This window comes from Coccinella septempunctata, chromosome 3 (genome assembly GCF_907165205.1).
Source record: "Coccinella septempunctata chromosome 3, icCocSept1.1, whole genome shotgun sequence".
Taxonomy (NCBI): Eukaryota; Metazoa; Arthropoda; class Insecta; order Coleoptera; family Coccinellidae; genus Coccinella; species Coccinella septempunctata.
The window spans coordinates 37,168,774-37,189,030 of record NC_058191.1 but is presented as its reverse complement, the minus strand read 5'-3'; the positions used below and the strand labels follow the sequence as shown (position 1 = coordinate 37,189,030).

Genomic DNA, 20,257 nt, shown 5'->3' with positions numbered 1-20,257 from the left:
TGGACCAGCCTGTATACCAATCTCAAAAGCATTGCAAACAAAAAGTTACAAAAGGTTATGTGTCAATTACAATTGGGTGGGCACCCAGATATGGAACACTGTTGCAGCACCTTATGCCTGTATCGAAAAATAATCAATCATTTCAGTATTCATAGCCCCACCAATTCAAATGAATTTATTCTCTAATTTTTTTTTGTAGATGCTCCAACATTTATCACTCCGCAGGCTAAAGAAGATCACGTGTACGGATATCTGAACGGCTATGCTAATCTGACGTGCTTCGTGGAAGCCGAGCCGAAAGCCAAGTTCGAGTGGCTGTCATCCCCTACGAAAGTTCGGAAGACTGGGAATGTGACTGAATCACCGAACCAGTCGATTTTGCAGGTAATGTAAGTTTCACAATACAAGTTCGAAATGTATAACAGGACGTGACGTCGTCGGAGCGTCGACGGACGTCTAGCTATCGGGGATTTATCAGGGAAGTTTTCATAAAATATAAACCCCGAACGTGCCCCTTGTAACTTTCCGAATTTTTCCGATTTAACTGGCGACGAAGGGACAGTCGGAAGTTTGGGAACATCAACATCGAGGGTTTTTGTATAAATCGTTCGTTTGACTATTCTACAACGTGCGCCGTTCGAGTGTTTTACATTTTGAAATGGGGCATGAAATAGGATAAACCAGGCCCTCTGAGTGATTTAAATAGCTCACGGACTGTGTCAAATCATCGATGAGCTCATTACCGAATTGACCTATCGATTGGAAGATTAAAATGAAATAAGCTAGATTCATATTTTACCAATAATATTTTCAGGAAATGCAGAACCTTTTATTAAGCTGAAATAAGAGCTAGAGCAAAAGAGATTCCACATTTACGAGCTCTTTTTCAGAGACAAAGAACGGTGAAAACCATAGCCTCCTACGATCCTAGGTTTTTGAGTTATCAGTACAAATATTCTTGTCTTTTAAGTTAAGGATCTGAAGCTTGAACCTTCTCTTTGAAGTAGAATCCACTGGCAATCTAAAATTAATTTTTTCTTGTCTATATTTCGAATTATGAGACAAAGTGTTGTTTTTTTAATGAAAACTATTATACAATTTGTCACCTCTGAATTAGAAAAGAACGTTTTTACAATCATTCAGCATATTTCGTATCAGTTATAAAATAATAATTATGAGCTGAACCAATTATGCAATTTTGACAATTTTTTGGGAATATACAGGGAAATTTGAAGGTCAGGCTTCTTTTCAACAGAAGATAGAACTGGTCAGAGCGTTTCAACAAAAATCACCTATACAAAAATTTCAAAATGACAAAATTGAAGAAAAATTGAAAATGATTACTGAAATAGATTCTAATACGACAAGATAGATCGAGAATGGCGGACGAGAGTGACGATGTCTCGGAAGCGGGCTCTCAAAAGTATAATTCTGTTGATAATAATGGACTAAAAATCGAAAAAAGTTATTCATGCTGCTCAAAACGATGTAGTGTTGTGATTTGTGTATTCTGCGATAAAATAATGCATAAATCTTGTGTCAAGAGAATGGAAAATGTAAAATTCATTGATGATTTTCATATGAACTGCTGCCAGTCAAGCGAATTTACACCAAAAAACGCTGATAAATCGACTGTGTATACATCAGATATTGCCGATCGAAGGATACTGGAAATGAAAGTTCAGTACTTAACCCAGTTATTGGAATCATCAAGGGAAAATAATGAAGCCCTGAAATTGAATAATTCACTTCTACTGAGGAGAATAAATGATATCGAGAGTAAACAAGATCCGTTAAATAAAAAGGTACATAAATACAAACCTTCAACCGATTATCATGAACATATGTCTCACGGTTCAATGCCGGTCATCAAAATCGACGAAATAAATGAAATTCCTCCCGAAGCTGTAACTAATGATCCTAATTACACGATGAGAATGGAAGTTGTTTCTCCATCCCTCCCTGTAACTGGTGATCTTATCAGGAGTACCTCTAAGTCTAAGGGTCTCCAATCGTTTAAAACTGTCCGACCTACCAACAATGAACAGGAAAATATTAGAAATATGCAAACGTCAAATGCTAACACGTCACGACAAAGTGAATTTCAATGGACCACGGTGGTAAAGAAAAAACAGACAAACCGAAAACCTTCCATAAGTTGTATTGGTTCAAAACAGATCACACCTGAATCCAAGATCAAGGGTGCACCAAGAAAGAAATGGTTATACGTCGGCAGAATTTGTGGTAAGGATGTGAGTGAGAACGATATAATGGATTTTCTTCAGGATTCCACTGAATGCAGGGAGTTCGAGGTAAAAAAACTCATCACTAAGGGTTGCAATTCCGCCTTTAGCGTGGGGATACCTTCTGATGATTTGTTCTCTGAGTTGTCTAAACCGGAAGCATGGCCTACCGGAGTTGTACTGCGGGAGTTCAATTTCAAAAATTTTTTTCGGAGGGGAACACCTCCCCTAAACACAATAAAGTAAAAAAGAAAGAATCCCAACTATGTTTGCTGCATCAGAATATTCAATCAATCAATACGTCGTTTTTCAAATTACAACATGTTCTGTCCAGCCATAATGTAAACATTCTATGTCTAACCGAACACTGGCAATCCGAAGAGGAACTATCAGTATACACTCCTCCAGGTTACGTCCTGGCTTCCTTCCACTGCAGAGATAAGGGTCTACATGGTGGTTGCGCCATTTTTTTGGAAAGGGGTACAAAGTTCAATGATAGGAAAGATTTCAAGCAACTTAATGTGACTGGTTCTTTTGAATGCTGTGCAACACAAGCTATTTTTGGCTCAGAAAAATATTTGATTATTTGTGTTTATAGGCCGAATACTTTTCCTGCTAGTCGTGTTGATATTTTCTTTGAAAGTTTTACGATGATACTTGATAAATGTCAAACTGAAAATGTGAAATTTATTATTGCTGGAGATTTTAATGTGAACTTATTATCTGTACACCGTGATTCGAAAATGTTTTTCTCAATTTTGGAGACATATGACTTGGCCGTGTCCACTCTTGAACCCACTAGAATAACGCCAAATAGTGCAACTTGTGTTGATAATATTATTTCAAATATAGACGGAATTACTGATGTTATTGAGGAACACTTGGCTGACCACTCCGGCCAAAAATTTACATTTTCTCGTGGAAGCTATCTAAATATACCCTGTCGAAAGAGGAATTTTAGGCAATACGGTGGAGATAATCATCAACTATTCGAGAAGTTACTTGTTGGTGTGGACTGGTCTGACCTATATAAAATACCGGAACACAATGTGAATGAAATGTGGGAGTTTTTTACAGAAAAGTTTGCCACCTGTTTCCAAATGGCATTTTCGATGAAATCTATTGATTTCTCCAGAAAAAAGAAAATTCGGCCCTCCCCAAAATCGGAATCATTGAAAAAACAACTTGATGTACTGTTTGTTATCTCCAAATACAAACCAGAACTTGAAAAAAATTATAAAATAGTGAAGCGCCTTTATGAGGCTTCTTTGACAGCCGACAAAAGGAGTTTTCATTCGTCTCTCATCGATAAGGCTGATAACAAATCTAAAACGGCGTGGAAGGTTGTTGGGGAAGTTACTAATAGGAATAAATCAGATCATAGTTCAGTACTTCCTGATGGTGATCTCAATATGCTAGCAGATCAATTCAACGACTTCTTTATTAATATGTCGAGTGCTTCTTCGAGTGATACCGGACACATCATTAGGACTTGTAGTAAACCTAGAACTGCTAATTCTTTTTGTCTATTTGAAGTTCTAGAAATCGAAATCTTATCTGTTGTCAGAACGATGAAAAACAAAAAATCATTTGGGTATGATGAAGTCCCAATGACGGTGGTAAAGAAACACATTTCATTAATAGTCAAGCCTCTTTGTTTCATGCTGAATTGTGCATTCAAGTCTGGAATCTTTCCAGATGCTTTGAAAAAGTCTATTGTCAGACCTTGCCACAAGAAAGGGAATTTGAATGATCTCTCCAATTACAGGCCGATTAGTCTTATAACATCATTTGCCAAGATTTTTGAAAAAATTCTGGTGAATCGTCTGCTGAACTTCTTCAAGAAGTTTAATGTTCTGTCCAAGAAGCAACATGGCTTCACTCGAGGCAGAAGCACGGAGACAGCCATTTTCGAATTCATCCAAAATATAATTGTCTCCCTGGAAGGTGGTGAGTTTCCTGGTGGACTTTTTATTGATTTCTCTAAGGCCTTTGACAGTGTTAACCATCAGATCTTACTCTCTAAACTTGAGGTCTGTGGAGTCAGGGGTGTGGCACTCGATCTGTTCGAGAGCTACTTGACAAATAGAGTTCAAGTCGTGATGTTGCACGATGGGGGTGGTTGTCGTGTGTCGTCTGAGGGTACCTTATCTAAGGGTGTACCTCAAGGTACGATGCTGGGACCCATTCTATTCGTGGTATATATTGATGACCTACCGGAGATCTTCCGGCTGAAGAATGAAATTGCGCTAGAGCTACCCATGAATCAGATTGATTCGAGATCCGGTCTGCATTATGAGAAACAACCCTGCTCGGCTGACGTAATAGGTGTCTCTGGAAAGATCATCTCTGACCTACCTAGCACCTCTTCGGACAATGATGTAGCGGTAACAATAGAAGAATATCTCTATGCCGATGATACGAATATTCTGGTCTCCTCTAGAACTGTTGAGGGTACATCATTTCATTTAACTGAAGCAATGTCATTGATTGAGGGCTGGTGCAGAGAAAATCGCCTTGTTCTCAATAGTGAGAAAACTAATGTAGTTATGTTTTCTAGTAATCGATCTAACTTGACTTGCCCTGAGAATGTTGGTTTCAGTAATGGTGTGGTGCAGGTTGGCTCGAGTACGAAACTTTTGGGAGTTCACATCGATAGTTATTTAAGTTGGTCAGTTCAGTGTGAATCACTAACAAGCAGATTGAACTCAACAATATATATGTTGAGAGTTTTACGAAACCAAGTTGACAGTATCACTCTTAGGGTTGTTTATTTCGCAAATTTCCAGTCAGTTATGTCTTACGGAATAATTTTTTGGGGGGGGAGCTCTTCAGCAGAACAAGTCTTCGTCACGCAGAAACTTGCTATCAGAACTATTTTCAATATGAAATTTAGAGAATCATGTAGAGGTACATTTAAGAGGAATCGAATTTTGACGCTGCCAGGTCTATATGTTTATAGAGTTTTACTCTTTCTTCATAAGAACAGACATTATTTCCAGGATTGTAAAAATATGAATTCTACAAGGAGAATGCATGAATATTTTTTTCCTAGACACAAACTTTCTCTAACTGAGCGAAATGTATTTTATATGTGTATGAAGATATTTAATTATTTACCCCGTATGATAAGGAATATTGGTGTTTATGACAATTTCAGAAAACGAATATTTTCATTGATAGTTGAGTGTGAGCCTTACACGATACTTGAGTTTAAGGATTTCTGTAATAGATTATAGTTTTCGGGGCTTTGGGTTGAACTTGACTTGTTCCAATTTGTTAATTTTAGCAATTATGGAAATAAAATCATATTATTATTATTATTATTATTACGACTGAATTATTGCAAAGCAGTGGAAAATTACCCATCTCCTGATTCAACCATATTGTTTCTCTTAGGATATCAGTTTGTTAGATATTTACGTGGTAATGGAAATGGAAACTTATTTTTTATCAACCTACACAGTTTTATGAAATTCAGTTTGATACCAACTGACAGAAAAGACTTAGGACACAAGTGTAAAAAATAGAATAATACTTCGAAATTCCACCAATAAAATTCGTCTAAATTATTAAAGAATTTTTTTCACAATGGGCATCACAGTCTTCTTGTTCGAACATTCCAACAATCGTCATAAAAATGAGATTATATTGGGAAACATCATAGCACTTTTTCAACATCACTAACATAAGCACTTTCAGGAAACTGCCTCGATTTTCTACATTTTTTTCACCTTAAATTGCACGACTAAGCAATTATGATTCTCTCAAAGTGACCTGAGTATCTAATCCGATGAACTTGGTACTGCACCATTTATTGTACAGCCATATATTTATGTTTTGTTTCGATTTTGCCGGAGTCACCTTCCAGAGTCCCATACATGAAAATCAATGAAATTTTGTCGAACTTCTAGGGGTTGTATCTCAGCCATCTTGGATATTTTATATAAACAATTTTTGGTTAAACGGCTTATTTTTATGAGTTCTATCTTCTGTAGAAAAAAGCCTCACCTTTGAAAATCCCTGTATGTACTCCAAATCCTCTCCACTACATGCTCTTGATACTCGCCTTAATGTTATCGATTAAATTGAGGCGAATTTGATGAAAGTATGCCCATTTCATCAATTAACTTAATAATTCATGTTTTTCAGCTACGTCCAGAAATAATAAACTTACAGTGGAAAAAACCAAACATTATCTAATACTCAAATTGAAATCTTGACGAAGAAAACTTTTCAGGATTGTCAGTAGATCATTCTAATCAAAAAAGAAGATTCAAGATTCAGATCTATAACACAGGCCAACAAAATGAAAAAAAAAATTGGTGCCGGAAATCTAACATCTGATTTTAGATGTTTTTAATGTGCTGATTCCAAAAATGCCACCAGATTTTTTCTATCAGCTCTAGTTTCTGAGATACACGTTACAGGTTAAATGGTATATTTTTTTCCGATAAAGGACAACAAATAAAGAGATAAATATGTACTTAATCGTCAAAATAGAAATATGGCTCAATTCCTATTGGTCATTCTACTACCATGAAGGAAGAATATGAAACAATAGCATTAGTTTTGAGAAAAATTAAATACGAAGAACATCAGTGGTCAATTTGTGTTGATTTAAAAATGATTAACTTCCTCCTTGGACAGCAGAGTGGTTATACAAAATATCCTTGTTTTTTGTGCCTTTGGGACAGCAGAGCTAAAAATGAGCACTGGGTTAACAAAAATTGGCCTTCAAGAGATGTCATGATTCAAGGAATACAAAACGTGATCAACGAACCTTTGGTTTCAAGAGAAAAAATCTTACTTCTGCCCTTGCATATCAAGCTAGGCCTAATGAAGCAATTTGTGAAGGCTTTAAATCGAGATGGAAATTGTTTTGGGTATTTGTCACGTAAATTTCCTGGCATTAGCACGGAAAAACTAAAAGCTGGTATATTTGATAGTCCTCAAATAAGGCAACTTGTTAAAGATCCACAATTCATCACATCAATTTTTGCTAATAACTCAAATGTATTGCATGAGGCTACGGTATTCACAATTCTCTGTTTCTCCGAAAAAAACTTAGAGAGATGCCCTCAATGAACAACAAATCCGGAACACCTTGTACATCTACCTTCGAAGATTCGTAGTTCACTTAAACCCACTCAATCATTTACAAAAAGGATTTTCATTCAACAGTGCATTTCCCGCGGTTCCGAAGCAACGCTCGATTGAACAAAAATTCTTCGGCAGCATTGAGTAATCCTCATGATTCTCCAAACCGCCCACTCAGTCTTCGAAATCTGGAAATTGTTCCGAGTTGTTCCAATTACTTTCGGCTCGAAGAAACAGGACTGCGGCTATGTGACCCCACGGAATTCGCTCTCGAATTTATTTTGAAATATTACTAATTATAATCTTCCAGCTTTATTGTGGAATTTATCCCTCTCCTTCCAATATCCATGGAAATTGAGGCAGCGCTTGTTTGATTACATTTCGCCCTAAACGACCTCGGCTTTAAACTCTATGAAATGTTGCGAATTTTTCATTCAGCCCAGATGTTTATGAGTGTAATAAATATTTTCGTATCACTTAAGTATGAGATTAACGAGCAGTTCTGATCTCATCCATTATGAGAATTAGGCAGAAAAACGTTGTAGATTGTAGAGTTGTGCCGTACTTTCTAAACTACTCGGGATAAAATGTCTCCATTCTTTTACATATTTCAGTATTTTAATTTTGTTATTCGCGAGATGAATTAGAGTTCAGGGTAGTGGGAAATGTAAAGTGTGTTTTGTGATCCGAGACGATGATATTCAGCTTGGAATAATGTTTCGAATTAGGGGTTTTTTCTCAGAAAGAAATAAAAACATCAATTTCGAAAACTTCACTGCGCGCTTGTCTGTTATCATAAAATAAGTAGAGAAGCACAGGTTTACCTAATTGGTTAGTGGCCGGCACCTAGCAGCAAAAATGCATTTATTCCAGAACACAACAAATAAAGAAATCATTTAAGTGGGCCTATTCTGTTTGCGTATTGCTGTTATGGTCATATGACCATAACAGCATAATGCTATCTTCCTAATTTATAACAATATGGCTATGGTAGCAAACTGAAATAACAAGATCTTCTAAAAATTGACAGATCATATTGCTCAAAATGAATGATTAGAATACCAGTGTTTCAAACTTTTCTGTGATAGCAATATCTTTTCTATAACCATATTATTATTTCCAAACAGAATCGACCTGATTGTAACCTCCATTGCCACCTACTACTTTTCTTTACTACGCAGATATTTTTGAATTCCATCACGACAATTTCTTGTCTCTCTTGCGAAGCTTTTTTATGGAGTTATAAGCGATATGAACTGCATATTATGGATTGATGAGACATTAATATCAGTCAAAGCCATTTGTACGAGGATATATTGAAACATTCTTAGCCTACTATAGAACCAAACGAAATTTCAAGGACAAAATATTTTATTACTCAACATTTTCTCTTCTTAATTGGATACATTTATTACAGAGAACTTGAAACGTCTCTAGACCTTTCCAAAAAAAGTTTCTTCCTGCTCTGCAAACTAGACATCCACAGCTTTCATTACCTCTTTGTTGGAAGAAATTTTACGACCTTTTAAACTTTTTTACAGTTTAGAAAAATATGATAGTCGGATGGAGCCAAATCTGATGAATGAGGGGGGTGTTCTAGTAATTCAAACTCTAAATCACGAATTTTTGCATGTCAACATTAGATTTGTGTCCAGGGGCGTTGTCCTGCAAAAACAAAACATCTTTGGATAGCTTCCCGCATCTTTTCTCTTTAATTTCATCCCGTAGAGTGGCCAGTAATGTCGAATAGTAGTTTCCGGTTATTGTTATACCCTTCGCCCAAAAAATCAATCTGTATTACTCCATGGCAATCCCAGAAAACTGTGGCAAAAACTTTTCCAGCAGATTTTTGGACACGAAACTTCTTAGGTCTTGGAGAACCAGAGTGTCGCCATTCCATCGATTGTTGCTTTGTTTCTGGATCGTAGAAATGTACCCAAGTCTCATCCATAGTATTATAACAATTCGGTTTAAGAAGTCCACATCGTTTTCAAATCGAGCACAGATCGAACCCGATACTTCTACCCTTGCACGCTTTCGGTCAACATTAATTCATTTGGGGATCCATTTTGCAGCAATTTTTCTCATGCCCAAATTGACGTGAACTTCATAATGCACACGAATTTTTTGCATTGCAACATGAGATTTGTGTGCAGAGGCGTGGTCCTGCAAAAACAAAACACCTATGGATAGCTTTTCGCGTCTTTTCTCTTCAATTTTTTCCTGTTATTGTTCTACCCTTATCCAAAAAAATTCAATCATGATTACTCCATAGCAATCTCGAAAAACTGAAGCAAGAACTTTAGCAGATTTTTTGACATGAATCTTCTTAGGCCTTGAAGAACCAGAGTGCTGCCATTCCATCGATTGTTGCTTTGTTTCTGGATCGTAAAAATGCACCCAAGTCTCATCCATAGTAAAAATTTGGTTTAAGAAGTCTACATCATATTCAAATCGGGCACAGATCGAACGCGATGCTTCTACCTTGCATGCTTTTGGTCAACACTCAAACATTTGGGGATCCATTTTGCAGCAATTTTTCTCATGTCCAAATTGACGTGAACTATATGATGAACGGGTTCGTATGAAATATTCAGTGCTTCAGATATCCGTTTCACGACAATTATAAAATCATGTCATGAACTGCATCGATATGTTCGGGGACTGACAAAGAAACTGGCCATCCCGATCGGTCATCATCTTCAATGAAAAATTCACCTCTTTTGAAGCTTGCAGTCCAATTTGTCACGGTCGCATACGAAGGACGTTGATCACCAAGAGTATTAAGCATATTTTCGTGAATCTGCCTACCTCTTAACCCTTACAGGTACTTGATGATGGCTCGATACTCCAATTTTTCGATTTTCACAATTTTGGTGGACATCTCCTTTCTTTCAATTCATTGCATAACTCTAGTTTACTTTGTTGACCTCAAACTTAACACTGACACTTCTAATGAGATATTGTTCGTTGCTATGGTAACGCAATATTTTTTTATGCACGGAACGGGTCTAGGCTAACTAGATATCAATACATCCTCGTATTGATGATTGTAAGAAAACATAACGTGGAACAAGTGGAACACTCCACAGCTAATTTCAAAGTTAGAGTAAGAAAACATATTTCGTTTCCCCCTGTATAAAATGAAGTACGCCTCATCTTCTTTAAATTAAATACTTGTCGTAGGTTTTATATAAATTTACATACCATTACAAAAAAAACATAGTGGACATCTTCTTTCTTTCAAATTATTGTGTGACTCTGGTTACCTTTTTTTTGGCCTCAAACTTCACACTGCCACTTCTAATGAGTTATTGTTCGTTGCAATAGCAACGCAATATTTTTTTTTTATGCATGGGACTGGTCTAGACTAAGTAGATATCAATACGTCCTCGTACAAAACTGACCGAATGTCCAAAATGTAACTCTGAGTGAACATAATTTGAAGATTGCCAGGTAGAGAAGAATGCTACGTGAAGCTGACTATGAACATTATCCAAACAGAAGATTTTACAGGATAATAATCCCACCTGATGATCCATTTGTGTCTCAATTTTATTTCAAATATCAATACTGACGCTTCCGTTGAATCATTGCACAAAAGTTTCCGCGTCTGAACCCTATAATCCTCCGATTGATGTATCCCAATCTCCCGCAGCCGTCCATCAATCGGTAATCTCAACTGCAGGACAGATAAAATCGTTGGCTATAAATATAATGAAGTTCGCTATCTCACCCCCCTCTCCGCGCCTCTTTTGCAGCTGAAACTTGAGAAATTGACGTTTGGCAAGTACAAATGCCGGGCCTCCAACCGTTGGGGCAAGGCGGAACGAGTAATTATCCTGGAGGAGGGGGTTAAACCCGAGCCCCCCGAATTCCTGGAGCTACGCGGGGCCAACTCAGACCTCCTCGACTTGGGCATAAAGGGTCCGGACATGAGGAAGCTGAATGCCAGCGACAGCATGAGGCCGATCGGATTCAACGTCAGGTTCAAACCCCACAAGGAGGATGGAGGCGATTGGTGCCACAGAGAATTCAACGTGTCGCAGGGTGAGTTCACGATTTATAATTGAAGATTTTCGGGTACAAGGGAGGATGCAGGTGTTCGGATTTCTCCCGTGGGTTGTGGGATCGTTAGGGGGACATTTACCCTTCAATTTTAATGATGTCGAATCTAACTGATCGAATCCGGTTGGATTTTGTCATCGGGAAATACTAAATAATTGTATCAGTTTAGTGCAAAAATGTCCTTTACTTATTTGGATTTGCTCGACTCCATAAAGCATGGTTTTTATGAATATTCACTAGAGTTTTCTCATGATAAAAATAGAGTCAAAAACGTAAAGCATAGCTTCCTGAAAATTTCATTTTACTGACGTTAAAGATCAAGTAGCTATGAGCATTTCTATATCATGTATAGGATATCCAAATTGCTTGATTTTGGCTGTTTCTGATACTTCCAGAGAAAATATCAACATTTGGTTACCTCTTCAAGACAAATGAAGATATCCTGAAACGATTTCCACTAAAGGAATTTTTGAGAAAATCGAAGCCTATATAGTCAGGAAGTACCAGAAACAGCCAGAAAGAACAAGAATAGTTATATACAGGGACGATCCCTTGCCAATTTGCCAACATCCTGATTTTCATAGAGAGTAGCAAATAGGTCATTTTAGGGGGGTCTAACCCCTTGCACATTTTTGACCCAAAAAACCGAGATTTTCGAAATCGAGTTTTTGTGCTAGGGTGGAAGCCTAGGCAACGCTGGTTATATAACCGGAAATCCCAATTGGATCAGACGAATATAACTGGAGGTATCGCAGATTGAAATTTGCAATTTTTGAAAAATGCCATTTCGAAGGTGAGAATTTAAACAAAGGGAGATAGGCTTTTGGTATTGCTCGCAATAGATTCAGCGTGTTCGAAAACCTATATTTTTATACCAAAATTTCAAATATCTGGCCCAGTTTAGGAGAAATTAATTTTTTTTGTTTTTCCACTTTTCATTTTCGAGTTGACTTCGAAGAGCCCTCTGGGGTGCAATTCTCTATTGAATCATCAACTATTTGGTTTTCTAGAATCTTTAAAACAAATTCTATACACTCCATATCCTAAGAGAGTAATAGAATGTCCGGATTTTCAGACAGAGTAGCAAATAGGGGTCTAACCCCTTGCTCATTTTTGACCCAAAAAATCGGGATTTTCGAAATCGAGTTTTTGTGCTAGATTGGAAGCCTAGGCAACGCTGATTATATAACCGGAAATCCCAATTGGATCAGACGAATATAACTGGAGATATCGCACATTGAAATTTGCAATTTTTGAAAAATGCCATTTGGAAGGTGAAAATTTAAACAAAGGGAGATAGGCTTTCGGTATTGGTCGCAATAGATTCAGCGTGTTCGAAAACTTATATTTTTATACCAAAATTTCAAATATCTGGCCCAGTTTAGGAGAAATTAAATTTTTTTGTTTTTCCACTTTTCATTTTCGAGTTGACTTCGGAGAGCTCTCTGGAGTGCAATTCTTTATTGAATCATCAACTGTTTGATTTTCTAGAAACTTCAAAACAAATTTTATGCACTCCATATCCGAGGACAGTCATAGAACATCCTGATTTTTAGACAGAGTAGCAAATAGGTCATTTTAGGGGGGTCTAACCCCTTGCTCATTTTTGACCCAAAAAATCGGGATTTTCGAAATCGAGTTTTTGTGCTAGGGTGGAAGCCTAGGCAACGCTGATTATATAACCGGAAATCCCAATAGGGTCAGACGAATATAACAGGAGATATCGCAGGTTGAAATTTGCAATTTTTGAAAAAATGCCATTTTGAAGATGAAAATCTAAACGAAGGGAGATAAGCTTCCGCAAATGGCTGCAATATATTCAGCGTATTCGAAAACCTATATTTTCATACCAAACTTTCCAATATCTGACACTGTTTGAGAGAAAATATTTTTTTTTGTTTTTCCATTTTTCATTTTCGAGTTCACTTCGAAGAGCTCTCTGGAGTGCAATTTTTTATTGAATCATCAAATGTTTGGTTTTCTAGAATCTTGAAAACAAATACTATGCACTCCATATCTGAGGACAGTCATAGAACATCCTGATTTTTAGACAGAGTAGCAAATAGGTCATTTTAGGGGGGTCTAACCCCTTGCTCATTTTTGACCCAAAAAATCGAGATTTTCGAAATCGAGTTTTTGAGCTAGGGTGGAAGTCTAGGCAACGCTGATTATATAACCGTAAATCCCAATAGGATCAGACGAATATAACAGGAGATATCGCAGATTGAAATTTTCAATTTTTGAGAAAATGCCATTTTGAAGATGAAAATCTAAACGAAGGGAGATAGGCTTCCGCAAATGGCTGCAATAGATTCAGCGTATTCGAAAACCTATATTTTCATACCAAACTTCTCAATATCTGACACTGTTTGAGAGAAAATATTTTTTTTTGTTTTTCCACTTTTCATATTCGAGTTGACTTCGAAGAGCCCTCTGGAGTGCAATTCTCTATTGAATCATCAACTATTTGATTTTCTAGAATCTACAAAACAAATTCTATGCAGTCCATATCCGAGGAAAGTCATAGAACATCCTGATTTTATGACAGAGTAGCAAATATGTCATTTTAGGGGGGTCTAACCCCTTGCTCATTTTTGACCCAAAAAATCGAGATTTTCGAAATCGAATTTTTGAGCTAGGGTGGAAGTCTAGGCAACGCTGATTATATAACCGGAAATCCCAATAGGATCAGACGAATATAACAGGAGATATCGCAGATTGAAATTTGCAATTTTTGAAAAAATGCCATTTTGAAGATGAAAATCTAAACAAAGGGAGATAGGCTTCCGCAAATGGCTGCAATAGATTCAGCGTATTCGAAAGCCTATATTTTCATACCAAACTTCCCAATATCTGACACTATTTCAGAGAAAATAATTTTTTTTGTTTTTCCACTTTTCATTTTCGAGTTGACTTCGAAGAGCTCTCTACTGAATTATCAACTGTTTGTTTTTCTAGAATCTTGAAAACATATTCTATGCACTCCATATCCGAGGACAGTCATAGAACATCCTGATTTTTAGACAGAGTAGCAAATATGTCATTTTAGGGGGGTCTAACCCCTTGCTCATTTTTGACCCAAAAAATCGAGATTTTCGAAATCGAGTTTTTGAGCTAGGATGGTAGTCTAGACAACGCTGATTATATAACCGTGAATCCCAATAGGATCAGACGAATATAACAGGAGATATCGCAGATTGAAATTTTCAATTTTTGAGAAAATGCCATTTTGAAGATGAAAATTTAAACGAAGGGAGATAGGCTTCCGCAAATGGCTGCATTAGATTCAGCGTATTCGAAAACCTATATTTTCATACCAAACTTCTCAATATCTGACACTGTTTGAGAGAAAATAATTTTTTTTGTTTTTCCACTTTTCATATTCGAGTTGACTTCGAAGAGCCCTCTGGAGTGCAATTCTCTATTGAATCATCAACTATTTGATTTTCTAGAATCTTCAAAACAAATTCTATGCATTCCATATCCGAGGAAAGTCATAGAACATCCTGATTTTTTGACAGAGTAGCAAATAGGTCATTTTAGGGGGGTCTAACCTCTTGCTCATTTTTGACCCAAAAAATCGAGATTTTCGAAATCGAGTTTTTGTGCTAGGGTGGAAGCCTAGGCAACGCTGATTATATAACCGGAGATCCCAATAGGGTCAGACGAATATAACAGGAGATATCGCAGATTGAAATTTGCAATTTTTGAAAAAATGCCATTTTGAAGATGAAAATCTAAACGAAGAGAAATAAGCTTCCGCAAATGGCTGCAACAGATTCAGCGTATTCGAAAACCTATATTTTCATACCAAACTTCCCAATATCTGACACTGTTTGAGAGAAAATATATTTTTTTGTTTTTCCACTTTTCAATTTCGAGTTGACTTCGAAGAGCTCTCTGGAGTGCAATTTCCTATTGAATCATCAACTGTTTGGTTTTCTAGAATCTTCAAAACAAATACTATGCACTCCATATCCGAGGACAGTCATAAAACATCCTGATTTTTAGACAGAGTAGCAAATAGGTCATTTTAGGGGGGTCTAACCCCTTGCTCATTTTTGACCCAAAAAATCGAGATTTTCGAAATCGAGTTTTCGTGCTAGGGTGGAAGTCTAGGCAACGCTGATTATATAACCGGAAATCCCAATTGGATCAGACGAATATAACAGGAGATAACGCAGATTGAAAATTGAAATGTTTGAAAAATGCCATTTCCAAGACGAAAATCCAAACAAAGGGAGATAGGCTTTCGGAATTGCTAGCAATACATTCAGCGTGTTCGAAAACCTATATTTTCATACCAAAATTTTGAATATCTGACCCAGTTTAGGAGAAATTGATTTTTTTTTGTTTTTCCACTTTTCATTTTCGAGTTGACTTCGAAGAGCTCTCTGGGGTGCAATTCTCTATTGAATCATCAACTGTTTGGTTATCTAGAATCTTTAAAACAAATTCTATTCACTGCATATCCTAAGACAGTAATAGAACATCCTGATTTTCAGACAGAGTAGCAAATAGGCCATTTTAGGGGGGTCTAACCCCTTGCTCATTTTTGACCCAAAAAATCGAGATTTTCGAAATCGAGTTTTTGTGCTAAGGTGGAAGCCTAGGAAACGCTGATTATTGAAAGTTTTCTGGTTCCTAGGAAAAAAATTTGAAATTGCATCTTTTGTGTCATCTTTAGAAAGTACTATCGGAGCAGGAAATATCTATGGAAACATGTGAAAAACCCTCATTATTTTTTGACTAGGTAGCACCCCATAAATATTTTGATAAATATTAATTCCCACCCTGTACCTATACCTCGTTTCACCGAGTGGTTCTTGGTCTCACAGGGTTATTTTAATAATTTTCAGCAACTAACTAAAAAAGTTACAGTATCTTGCATTTACACTTATTGTATCTTCATGAAGCATGACATATGGATGGATAATTCTTGAGCAAAAAATCAATACAGTTATTAGTGAACAATATGCCACGTGTATGACCTAGTTTCTCGAGTTTTGTTGTTTCAATGTTCAACACCATTTCCTGTTAAACAATCAATCTTTGATCCTGGGTATAGAAAACATGCTGATATATGGTTTCGTTATGTCCAGAACTTTCAGCTTCGTAAGAGACTGCAGACGTGGACAAAAAATGTTGGAGGATTATTAACGTTTTGTGAAATTGTGATCTACTTAATGATTCGCTTATTGGCATGCAGAAAATCTAATTATTGAGCCGAGAATCAGTTTTGCTTTAACTACCAACCAACAAGGCTGTCATACTAAAACAGTATCGAATAAATCAAGAGACCTGGTTCTCATAACCGGTTGCTCAACTTCGATTTCAAAGAACATCCCAAAACAAAGCCTCTACTCATAGATCCTGGCGGAGGCATTGAAATCCAAAGTTTGGGCTTTCAGCGGACCCAGCTCAACAGAAACTCGTGATAATGGAGAACGGACTGTACTTGTCTCTGAAACGCCACGAACTTCTTCAAGAAATAACGAGATCTTTTAAACGCTCATTCAAATTCACCCCACTCAATGTTTGTCCTTGGAAGTCCTCTGTCTCATTGCCGCATCAGTTTGATTTATCGTCAAAAAGTTTTCATTAATCAGAATCTACATCTTCTTCAGTAAGTATGATTAATTGTCTGAAATCTTTGGGCTTTCAGTGAAGTTTAGACTTGGGGATTTTCGCTGTGCCTCATGTGAAAATTCGGGATATGCTGTGAAAGGCAATGGGAATACTATAGAATACTTCTATAGCTATTAGCATATAGAGTGATGGAAAAATTTATAAGTAGCATCGTCAACTTATTTAAGTTCATCTGGAATGAATTAAGTAATATTGATATCGGCACATATATATATATATATATATATATAAAGCGACACCTACACTTGTTTTGCAACTATTCATTTACACCCTGTATGAGTCAGTCCTCAAATTAAAAAAAATTTGGATCGAAATTCCACTTTTCGATTAGAAACACATCAAAATGCCTCCTCCCATTACCTTATTTCAAATTTCCTTAATTTTTCAGACAATTCGTACGTTTTACGACATCTGAACCACAACACCGAATACGAAGTGGAAGCAGCCACCAGGAATTTAGCGGGTTTGAGCGAATACAGCAACACTTCAATCTTCAGGACGCTTCCTTCAGTAAACGATAATGGCTTCAACTTGGAGCCTGAATTAGTCTTCGTTTTAATTCCAGTTACATTCCTCTTGACATCTACCACATTCCATAAGCTTTGAGAAACGTGACATTCTTCTCCGAAGATATATTTTTTGGTTTTATTATCCCTGTCGGGTTTTGTCGAGGTTGAGAGATGAATAATCAAAAAAATTCGGGAGTTTTGCAAAGATTGAGGTATTTTTTTGCGGTTGGAAGGGCAATCAATATTTTAAACCAAAGAAAATTGCTGAGATTTTTTCTTTACTTTTCTTTCTGCTACTCGTAACTTCGTTCTTGAGAAAATATAAACTTAAATGAGATTTAGAGCATGGAAACGGAAATGCCAGACACAAAACAATAATCACCCACAAAAGAAATGTGCATAGATACCCTAATGTGCAGAGTGTAAGTTAAAACTGGGAAATAAGATCGATATTTGATGTGAAATTTTAATGCTCTGTAGGTGACATTGTTCTTATTTTTTTGATTCGTACTAATCCTTTCTTTTGAAGCAACACAACCTTTGAGTGAAAGAGACATCTGATGTAACTAAGCCGTACATATTTCTTATAAACGGCACCTCCTAAGCTCAGTAATGGATGAGACAAAAGCTTTAATTTCAGTGAACAATAACACGATGATTTCCTATCGAAAATATTACAATATTAACAAAACATACACTGAAAACCGAAATGAAAAGTTTTCTTTGCGCTGGAGCCTCCAGCTGACATTGAATCAGATCTATAATGAGAAACTGAGACTAGTACATAATAACTATGTATGAGCAATGTTGATTTTCACCTGGGATTGCATATAAAATATTTCTGCGATTGTTATAGAAAAAAATGCAGAAAATTCTTAACTATCTGGAATTAAAATCGAAATCGTGAAACTTAGGATGTAAGAAACCAAAAACCAAGTGGCGTCAGTCATGCTCCATCAGAAAACTGCGGATGAAAACTACGACACTTTTATATCCAACTTGATTGAAAGCTTTCAAGTATTGATTTTAATGTATACAATTTAGAGCAGATGGTATGTAATAATCAACCTCGAAGAAGACCCTTCCATGAATAAATTTGTGATTAATACCTCTATACGGTAGTAAAAACTTGTTGGAATTAGGTGTACATACCAAAAATACTATAAATCGATGTAGTTTATTAATTCACAAATCAATCATCACCATAAGTATCTTTGCATTCATGGTTCATTTAAAAATGCATTGTGCACAGTTTCCCAATGAAATACGAAAATATGTTATCAGTAATATCAGCTTTGGTCTATAGGTATCTACTTATAAGTTGTTTATTGAAGAGAAAAAATGTCAATCCATTTGAGAATTTCTTTTTTCATGAAATAAAAGAGTGAGTTCTTGCACATGTTTTCTCGAATATAGACTAAGGCATGATGTTGTAGCCGCAAATACGTAATGAGGCTACTGAAGGCTATTCTCGTTATATTTTTTTTAAATATTTGAATACTTATGTACATAACAGCAGTTGATATTTTTCGGCATTTTTTCGAGTAGCAGCACTTTGGTTTCCTCATAGATGAAATTTTAATCAACGTTGACAATAAACTTTCGCGTCACTCATTCAGTATTATCATTATTATCGTAAAAAAACACTTTTGATGAAAAGAAAACATTCATGTTTAATAAGGAGGATTTCAATAAGAACCATGCAGATTCAGTTGAAATCCACGATAAATCCTCAGTTAATTCCTAGATCGATGGTGTATGCCTTGTTTTTATAATAATACTCGTATCATAAATTATACTACTTCCGCATTTTCTAAGTGTTATTTCATGAATGAATAGGTCAGACTTCCCGCAACTACAATATTGCATATAAATTTGAATCCATAAAACTTTTGCGGAAACACTGCCTAATGTGAAGAATTTCATATGAATCATTCTTGATTCACGCATTTAAACTTTCAACTCTCAAAAGTTTAGACTGTTTTCATTAAAAATATTGATCGATCAAATATAATAATATACGGCAGGTCATATATGTCTATTGCCAAGAAAATATATTGAGTTGCTTTACGAAGTAGAGACTATAGCTTTATGATGTTTGGTGCTTATTGAAAGTTTTATGCATTTGTTGAATATTCGAATTCGAAATTATTTATTGATAGAAGAAAAGTATATTTTATGTAAGGCTGATATGTGCCAAGGAAATCAATCAAAGTTTTCTGTTGATTTTTTCAATGATGAACGAAACAGAAGCACATGATGTTCCATTAGAAAGTAACAGAAACATTTAACCCACAATGATTCACATGGGAACACAATGATGTTGTTATTTTTAGTCATTTAGTGAAAGAGTTTTCATAATTGTAAATATTGTATGTAATAACCTCAAAAATGAATGTCTGAATAAATTATCTGTTTATACAAGCGCATTTTGTGTTATTATTACCTTTATTATCAGTAGAGATTTCACTGAACACCCAATAAAGTTTCACTTTTGTCAATTCTTCAGCTCCAATCCGAAACATAACATTTTATTCTAAAAATCGATCACATTTTATTCCACAGGTAGAAGTTTTCAAGGTTATCGGATCTGTGCTTCTAGAGATACACTGCTTTGGATTATGAACTTGAAACACAAAGAATGAACAGATTTTTATTTGGATTAATCTATGATAATTTCGAGTAATT

General features: G+C 36.1%; 1 protein-coding gene across 1 annotated transcript in view; it reads left to right on the top strand.

Annotated features, from left to right (window-relative positions):
• Positions 1 to 19,998, top strand: part of LOC123310512 (neural cell adhesion molecule 2-like) — a 153,701-nt gene extending 133,703 nt beyond the window's left edge. Inside the window, exons 6-8 of the mRNA XM_044894008.1 lie at positions 200 to 384; positions 11,105 to 11,393; positions 17,449 to 19,998. Coding sequence (XP_044749943.1) covers positions 200 to 384; positions 11,105 to 11,393; positions 17,449 to 17,666 — 692 coding nt within the window. The 3' untranslated portion in view covers positions 17,667 to 19,998. The remainder of the gene's footprint in view (positions 1 to 199; positions 385 to 11,104; positions 11,394 to 17,448) is intronic.
• Positions 19,999 to 20,257: the final 259 nt, after the last annotated feature.